This window comes from Ixodes scapularis, unplaced genomic scaffold (assembly GCF_016920785.2).
Source record: "Ixodes scapularis isolate PalLabHiFi unplaced genomic scaffold, ASM1692078v2 PGA_scaffold9__187_contigs__length_104089568, whole genome shotgun sequence".
NCBI classification, from domain to species: domain Eukaryota; kingdom Metazoa; phylum Arthropoda; class Arachnida; order Ixodida; family Ixodidae; genus Ixodes; species Ixodes scapularis.
In genome coordinates this window covers 6,875,921-6,885,253 of record NW_024609884.1, presented here as the reverse complement: position 1 = coordinate 6,885,253, position 9,333 = coordinate 6,875,921, and the positions used below count along the sequence as shown (strand labels likewise).

At 45.4% G+C, this 9,333-nt stretch overlaps 1 protein-coding gene across 2 annotated transcripts in view; it reads left to right on the top strand.

Moving 5' to 3' along the window:
• The first annotated feature begins 997 nt into the window (after positions 1-997).
• LOC8040654 (hemicentin-2) overlaps positions 998-9,333 on the top strand; it is a 381,503-nt gene continuing 373,167 nt past the window's right edge. For both annotated transcript variants that reach the window (XM_042287164.1, XM_042287163.1), the window contains exon 1: positions 998-1,293. In XM_042287164.1, coding sequence (XP_042143098.1) covers positions 1,179-1,293 — 115 coding nt within the window. In that variant the 5' untranslated portion in view covers positions 998-1,178. The remainder of the gene's footprint in view (positions 1,294-9,333) is intronic.

Here is a 9,333-nt window from a genome sequence, read left to right as displayed (position 1 = left end):
CCCAGTCCGCGTTGCGCCTCACTGTGGCAAAAGGGGGGGTTTCACTTCCGTAAAACCCCCCCTTTTGTTTGAGGATTGTTTTGGGGAAACTGTAGGAAACGAAAGGGCGCCTTTGGGAAGGCGAGGGGAAAACCTTCATTGGTACGTACTTTGGGCTGAAATATGAGTCACAATCGGCAAAAAAGCCATGTTTTCACGGGCTCAGTCAAAGCCACCGTGGCCAATCGGAGCTATGCGCCGTTTCACATTCTGTTGTACCGCAGCGAAGGCTAGAAGCGCGAGCTCATAGCGTTGGCAGCTGTCCTTACTGCACAAGAGCGTATGCCGCCGAGATGTGCCCCAGAGCAATGAGCTCGCGCTTGCAGCCTTTCCTGCGGTACAACATAAGATGAAATAGAGCATAGCAACAGGAACTGGTTGCTCGAAAGAATGTTAACGCTTTATACCGAAAAACTCGGAAAATGGCGGAATGTCAAAAATGTATTTGAGATAATGAGCACAAGACACTCAAAAATGTAATTATAGAGTATCAAATACTCTCGATCAAAAGTATTTGCAAGATACCAAGATACTTCAAAAAGTATTTGAAGTACAGTATCTCGAGTAGAGTATTTGAGATAGGCACAAGTCTGCCTACAAGGAACCTCCGATGCCACTTCGTGGAGATCGTGATAGCCGAACCCAAACTCCGTGGTCTGGCCCACCATTTCCGCCACACGTGAACCCCAGCCGCGCCAACCAGCCGACGTGCGTGCGCGAGCTCGGCGTGAATAGCATTGATTCAATAAATGTTTCTCTCCCGACGTCGCGCGCGCTGCATCGGCACACGTCGGCCGGTGCGCGTTTTTCCTGGGTGCCCGTCCGGAGGGGGTGGGTGGGCCAACGCTCGAGCTTGGGAGCCGGCCCGCGAAGCGGCGCTCCGGTCCGCAGCGCGGCGCCTACGTTGGCGCCCCGGCTGGGACCCCGTGAAGCGGTCCGGCAAGAGCGGGTCCCAGGCAGTCGCGACGACGCCGGCCAGGATCTCGTCATGCGCTCTACTCCGCTCGGTCCCAAGTCGCTCTGTCCGGATTACTACGTCGCTCGTCGTGCCGCCAATGTTTGAGTCGTCTTGACGGCGGATAGTCGTTTTTTTTTTGTGGAAAAGGTCGGCTCCGGCCGGGGTCGGGCTGCGAGGACAGATGCGTCGTCGGCCTCGTTCAGCGCTCATGAACGCTTCCTGCGCTTTCGCCTGGCTGCTGGGCTGGACTCTGGCCACCGGCGTGGACGCTGGACTCATGCGTCGGCCGCGGAGAGGTCAGTGTCTTTCGCCCGGGCCCAACTTCCCGCTCACGTTGTGTGCGAGTCTTGTGTTGGCGAACGGAGGGCGCTGGAGCTACCTCCGCTTTTGTCGCGTCACTTAGGTGCTTATCTTGCTTTAATGTTCTCCAGAGTTTTTGGAGGGAAACGTGGCTGACGTGCGTCGTCCTTCACTTTTCTCGTCCGAGTCGCGTCGTATGCCCTAAACGTTTAGTAAAAGTCATCCGAGCCACCGAAAGTAACTAGTTGCGTTGGACGGGGTAGAAATATTCCTAGATTAATTTCAAACTCAAACAATTTTTATTTTTTTAATTACGTTTTTGTTCCATCTGTTTGTTTTTCATTAAGTTCGCGAAAAACTTCTCCCGCAGGTGTAGTTGGTGTAATGTTGCTGGCTCATTTTCGTCGAAGTTATTACTCGGTTATTTGGCTAAGTTTGCGTGCATAGGTGAATCTAACTCATCGCTGGGTATGGCACAATTGAGTTGGTCGTGTACCGGTCGCAGGTTTAGAAATACCGCGAAACATTTTCGCGGCCTTGGCATGACTTTAATGTCATTTGAACTGTCTTTTCTAAGCGTAATGTATGTGCGTATAGTTCTCTAAAACATGTTTTTTTTTCGTAAAAGTAAAAAAAAAAAAAAAAAAAATTCGAAGTCCAGCATTACGTTTATCTACTGCGACCTGCATATTTTTATGAATACGAATGAAGCACGGCTTCATTTTGTTAATAATGAGAAAAACATGCAGGCGTAAGAGACCTCAAAGTAGCGTTCCAAGTTTTGTTCAGTTTCTACTTAATGTTCAATTTAAACAGCCACTGATGTGCGCCATCACTTATTTCTGTATTTCCTTTCTCGAGCACTCGTTCATTTTTTGCATACCACTTAGAAGGTAGTGTGCGTAATGGGCAACTTTATACGCCTAATGAGCAACTCCTTCCAACTTTTGCACGAAAATTTGTTTTCGATTCCTTGTGTACTTCATGCTTGGTGGTGGTATTTTTTTTTTCTTTTGGTCTGAGTTTAATTGAACTGTCGCCTATTACCACCTGTTAAACATCACGGCGCTGCTGCAATCGGAAATTAATTTGGGTTAAGTTCCTCTTGCAACAGCCTCGTCGCCTCTTTGATGTTTGCGCAACAACTTTGTGTATGCCGAACGCTCGTCAGGCTGATAATTACTTTTGGACAGTTTCCTGAGCCCTCCTCGCTTTCACAGCGGCAGCGGTTTATACACCGGACATAGTCTACTCGAGGTAGCTCCGTGAGGAACTATATTTCTTAAAGAGGTCTTCGAACGGTGCTGTGCAGCTCCACTAATTTTTTTGCCATTTGTTTATTCGATATGTTAAGAAATGATAGGCGTGGCTCATTACGTTAATTCTCGCTTCTCGCTTGGTGATTGGTTGTTCGGACCTTCTCGGTGGCCAGTGCCGCAATCTCATTGGCTGCTGAAAGATAATCAGATGCACGGGACTCGCCACCTTCCCCCCCCCCCCCCCCCCCCCCTCGTTTGTAGAGTTGTCGGCCACTCTAGTTGGGACTGTACCCCGATGGCCACGGCCTCGTCGTTGCTGCTCTCCTGTAGCGCCTTCCCTTCCTGGCTCAATCCAAACTCAAACACTCATCCGAAAAGAAAGGAAATTTGACTCGTACAAAGCACCGTCTTCCACTAGGGTTCTCGCACGTTCCCCGCACGATTTTCGTTTAAATATTGAGGGGTTCTGGTTGACCGATTGCTCCTTACGGGACATTTAGGTACGCCGGTTGCTTGTTGAAGGGGAGGGGAGGGGGTATATTTTTTTTTATTAACACCATCCTATTTTGTAATTTTTGCTTGAACCATTGTTATGCTGACGCGAGAGATTATATCCGATAGAGTTTATGAGAATATTACCGGGAAACAAAATAAACATTCCACCGAATCTCGCGAAACCGGCTTACAAAGTTATCAGCGTCAATATACGTTTAAATTACTAAACGGTTCGTCGAAAAACACATTGTACTCGCAGTTGTTTACCACCAAAAAAGTTATGTAGGAGAAGTAATTTAACACCACCCGTTGAAGAAGCGGTCAGCACTGAAGTGACATGGACATGGTGACATTTTCACTCGCTAGTTAGAGAGGCGCCAAGCAATTTCACTCCAAAAAAAGAAAGGGTGTAGTGTTACACCTATTTGTCCCATATAATGCACCCCAAAACCTAGGTTCAACCTCAGAACACTGCCGTCGAACTTACGGCCCCAATTTTTACGAGGGGCTTGATAACGGTGCGATATAACTTATTAAACAGCTAAAGTATGAATCAAAAACTTTAAAAAAAGCTTGATGTTTTGCAATAGGGCCAAAAAAAAACGATTTTTTTTAATTTTTTTGTAGACAGTAACACATACATTAGCCATTTTAATAAGTTGTACCACTCGGCTATCAAGCCGCTCATGAAAGTTGGTATCTTCTGTTCGACGTCTGTGTGCGGTACGTCGAACTGAAGTATCAGGGTGTCTTATGTGGGACAAGGGGTGTAAGTACAACACCCCCTATTTCTGCTAGTGTTCGAGTGCAAATGAATAGAGCGCGTGAGCCAGGAATCGTTCTCCTTTCAGTTCGAGTCCGCTTCGGTCAATCAAACAGCGCGAAAAGTGACGTCACTGAGTTCCTCGTCTTTCCGAGCGGGCGTCATTGCCGGCTAGATTAACCGAGCTCACTGAGCGCGCCGTGAACCTGAGATATTCGCCTGTTCCTACGTGTGTGCGTTTCTCCTATACTCAGGTGCCAACTTTCTGTAACATTTTCTAAGAGAGGACGCGAGCACGCGCACAGTTTTAATCGGCGCTCAGTATGGGAGAGGGCCCGCTCATCCGAACTGCATTGCCACAGAAAGTTGTCCCCGTGTCTTTAAGTGTGCCCTGACTTATGGCGAAACAAAGTCTCCTCACTGAGAGTGAGCATGGGCTAAATAAGTGCCGCGAAGAATCGCAAAGCAAAAGGTGGAAAGAGAACAAGGAACAGGGATAAAACAAAAGCGCTCATACGGGACGAAGACAGGACAAAACACCTTTCTCCTGTCTTCGACTTTTACGTCGCCTTTCTATCATCCCTATAACTCATCAGCACGCTCCAATCCGTAGCAAACTAACCTGCCAGTGACCATAGCACCTCGGTTCTATGTGGAAATATCATACTTGCATTTTTGATCAACGTGGCAAGGTCTCGCAGCTTTGTAGGTTTCACCGACTCAATGGCGGTGTGATGTGACTAACTTTGATCGCCCTGTTTTCGATCACCCCGGTACAAAATTAGGCACAGCAAATAACTATGTCCAGTTCAGTCCCATAGGCTCATGACGAAAACGTTTAAATTACGTGCAGGTCGAACGGACCAATCAGTTATCGCGCGATTACGTGGTGCACGGTAAATAAATGGCCGTCTGCTGTAGCATGGTCCTCGACTTTCTTTTTTTTCGGTAAGTTCTTGGGCATGACGTAAAGAAACAAAGCTTCAAGAACGCGGATTGTTTTATTTCACTTACCTTCCTCCCGCCCCTCTTTCTCTTCCTCTTCCTTTCTCTTTAGAAAAAATGATAGTTATCCGGGGCATGTATGGGAGTTCCGCACGTTTGTCGAGGAAAGACACCTCCCGATGGTGTACTCGCCTTTTTTTTATTTTAAATTTTATCCAACACCTTTTGTTAGTTATGTCCAAAAATCACTGGCAACAGCGTTGGCGTCGCCTTCGGACTCAACGCCAGACTGTGATTCTGCGCGTGACAGGCGAAGCGAGCAAAGACCGGCGCATCGAGCAAACGCTGGAAAGCCATCTCGAGCGCGCCGTCCAGTCTCGCGGGCCTTTGACCAATTTCCGGGGGACAAGGGTCTCCGGAAACAAGGAAGGCGAGACAGCTAAATCTCTCTTGCCGTACATATTATTTAATCCTGAGCACGCGATCAGCCTTCCCCACATAACAAAAAAGAAAAAAATATATATATATATATAATTCTGCATTAAGATAGTCGTTACTGAACCCAAAGTGTTTATGCAAGTGCAGAATAAACTCTTTCTTTCTTTGCGCATATAAAAATCAGCCACGTTTTGGCAATCTTCGTCGAAGACAGGAAAATCCAAGTCTCAGTAAAACAAATTAAACAAATTTAATAATGTAAACTTGTTCTACGGTTTGTATTAATAGTTTAATAACCAATAACGTGAGGACGACTGATATAGTGAAGCTTTAATTTCTGAAATATAAAGTGTAATTATAAAAGCCAGGATTCGTTCTATGTTTAGCCATAAAAAGATCCATAAAACCTCTCGTATTAAAAGAGATAGATTGGACATTAATAGAAAATTATTGTTTATAAAATCCGATTTAATATTGAAATAAGTCTGTTTCTCTAACATACGATTTTGTCGACCGCGGTCCGAATGGCGCCTTCCAACTATCAGGAAGTGAAAGATCCAGTTTTCTTCTCCGGAATCGCTGCCTGCACTCGCCAATTCCCTAACGGCTGTCGGGAAGCAGGCGTTTGTAGGTCCCGAGAGGGTGGGTTCTACCTTCTTTCCCGCCTCCGCTCCGATGCTCCTCTTCACTTCATCTCAGAATCGGCATCTTTTACTGTTTGTCCAGCTAGGTATTTTGTTTCGTTTTTTTTTTTTTCGCCTTCGTACCGCTTCCTGCGGACGTTACTTATGGTTCTTGCAGGCACTTGAGCCCCGCAGGCAAGTCTAGATTCGCCAGAAGCACTCGAGAGAGCGAACTGGAGCTTTGGTGCTGCCGCCGACGCCGGCGTCGATCAAAATGCCAGTTCGGGCGGGGAAGGTGTGCCCGAACGACTCTCGTGTAAAACAAACACTGGACCGATCAACGATGCTGTAGTGGCCAGTTCAGCAGAGTTGTTATCCTTCGTTACCGGATTTACTGTTCCTCTCAAATTAATGCTAGCGGCTGCCTGATGCGCGTTGGGATTCCACGCAGAGCTCCTCCGAGAACGTTGTAAACATCCGAGAACTGATGTTCTGATTGAAACGTAGTTTTTGTCGTGGCTTCCACGTCAAGTTTGAGCGCACTGCGTTTGGTGTCACCCCGATATCGCGTGACCTTCAATGGTGCAGGTGCTGCCAAACTCGTTTTAGGATGTAGCCTCTCGGATAGGATATTACAATTGGACCGAGTCTGATTGACGATAAAACTGTTACGTAAGTGTCCGTGATATTATAGGAGAGCTAGGATGGTATTCATTGGCGTTGCGACAAAAGAGTTATTGTTGAAGTGTTTATAGTATCCATCATAAATCGTCTGGTCTTGATAGGTCGTCTTATTGTTTGCCTCCCATTTACATATCTCAAATCCAACAGACAACATTAATAAAAATAAGTGTGCTCCGCACTGCGAAAGAATTGGGTAACAGTTAGTTTTTTCTTCAAAACATTGATAAATTGAATGCTCTGCTTTCGAAAAGTATTTCTGCATCGAAGGCAGACATTTTTTCCCTTGTTTGTTTGTGCCTGCGATAATGTCTGACGGTAATCCAAGTTAAAAATGAGTGAATGAAAACAAAAAAATAAAAATTTACTTTTTTTTTTGTTATAATGATGTAGTGACCTTTAGCTTAAAATAACGCAGTCAGTATTTTTGTGCAGGCGTGGAGACAACCGTAGTTCTAGTGTTTTCTTTGTGCTTTCACACCTTAGCTTTGTTCGGAAAGTGCCCTATTCTTTTCAGTTTCTTAGCGAGTCAAGAAAACTTAGTTAAGAAACATATTGCGGTTTCCTCATTTTTCAAAAGAATAACTTCCAGAGAATTACTTAACTAGCGGGAAGCAGAAAAGCTGACACGTGAAAACGTTAAACACAGACAGTTTCCGTGAATTTAGAATTTAGTTCGGTGATATCAATTGCGTTAAAAGTTTGCACTAATGAACTCAATGTATTTTACATCGTTTCGGAGAGATGGAACATGTATTGTGGTTTTGGAGAGGTTGGCACTTTTTGTTTTACGTTCCTAAAGCGGCGTATTTGTTTCTTTCACTCTCGTTCTTTCATGCCGTGGTGGCGTTTCATTTCTCTCTCTGGAACAGTGGATAAAAAAAAAAAAGAAGAAAAGAAGAAAAGAAAAGTGAACTAGGTGGCTAAAATAACAACTCGCGTGCAGAAGCTGAGCAAGAGAGAATGATTGCGGGTTTCGTGATTTCAGCCCCCGGGGGTGGGTGAGGGGGGGGGGGGGGGGGTGAATGTAACTCTGGAGTGCTTTCGCGCTCCGCAGCTTTCCCTTGTGTTTAATTACGAGAGGACCATTACCACGGACTGCAATTAAGCGCCGGGCAAATGGGCGAGGGAGAAGAGAGTGTACGATTTATGAAAGCTCGCAAAATATACATTATATTCAGGATCACTGCCGTTCACGACGTCACCCGCGCTTATGGTGCAACATTATTTTTTTTTTTTACTATTTACGTTGTATTGTTTAGTGTTGCAGCACCAAAAATACTGAACTGTCGTTTTTGTCTCCTGTTATGTCGCTATGGATGGAGGAGGATTCGCGCCTGGGATTACGGCAACACGGGTAACGTTCGGGTGTTCTCGGGTTCCGTCCCATACGCTCCGTGTGAGGTGTGCACGCGCAACGAAAAATAAGACGACATCAACGAGGCGGAACGAATGAGCTAATAAAAACTTGTGACGCGAGGCAAGCTAACATGGACCGCACACACCTTTGTCAACCGTCTGTTAGGTTGTAACGCGAAAGGGTATGCACACAACGTTCGATGGAAAGACACGCGAAGAGTTACTCTTTGTTGCGGATTGCAGTGACACAATATGCTTCGGATTTACGCTGGTACTTATTAGCTGCCATGTTGTCGTCAATTTTGTTTTCTTATTAAATGTGAGATGATCAGGTTTTCTTTTTTTTTTAACGTGTTTGAATAGAGCACTTTTAAAAAAAAGGAGCTAGTAGTATTTACTAGGTAAAAGGTAGTAACCGGTTGTCGCATACGTTTCTAGGCACCTAGTAACCGTAGGCAGTAACGGTCAAGCTAGTAACTGTTACTAGGTCAAGAAGCTAGTAACGGTTAATAATCAACTTAGTAACTTTCACTGCGTTTAGCTAGTAACTGAGCGTAACTCTCACAAAACCCAGGTGGCGCTAGTCATCCTCAAATTGAAAAATGGCAAAAAAAAAAAAAAAACTTATTATCGCTGGGGTAGATTTTTTCACGCTGATTATATTCGCACAGCGGTTATTTCACATTTACCATAGAGAAGGAAGTTTAACACAAACAAAAGAGACGCAAAACACACTCGACGACACGATAATTCAATCGCCATCCCCCAATGGCTACCCATGCTCCTTTTATACTGATCATTAGAAACAAGTCCTTTGGTTAGTGGCCACCTCGTCGGTAAACGATTGTTACAAATATGGTGCTGCTTTTGCACCAATATTGTTCTCTAATATTTTTGCTAAACATTCAAAGGAATATAACTTTTACTAAGAAGCAACGCTACACATAGTAATTATTTGCGACAGTCTATAAAACCGCGTCCACATAGGTTCCCAGCAGCGATTTTGTCGCTGCTCCGCACAGACTTCCCCACTTTGCGCATGCGCGTCTCCGTGGAAATGGCATCGTCTCTTGCGAAAGAAAAACAAATTTTAAAAAAATCTAAGAAAAAACAACAGAACGAACCTTTCTTTGGAAACGTTTTTATCATGTGCTACGTGGCTATTTTCATCCCAGTTAAAACCAAAACAAAAACAAAAACGCTTCGATTGAATGCAAACGGGAAGGACGTCAGGACAGCGGTCAGGAGCCGCATGGGAATTGCATCAACGATGGCCGCGCTCGCGGCAGCGCTAGTTTCCGCGACGTGCTAGAACAAAGGCTGCGATCGTTATAAAGTCAGCTCCAACCCTTAAACATGCCCCCTCCTTCAATATTTGATGCTACGATTGTGTGTGGATACCTCCCCCTGCGTTCCGAAACAGTAAGTGCGTCGCTAACGCTGGCCATTGGCGATGCAGCAGACGCCGCCATC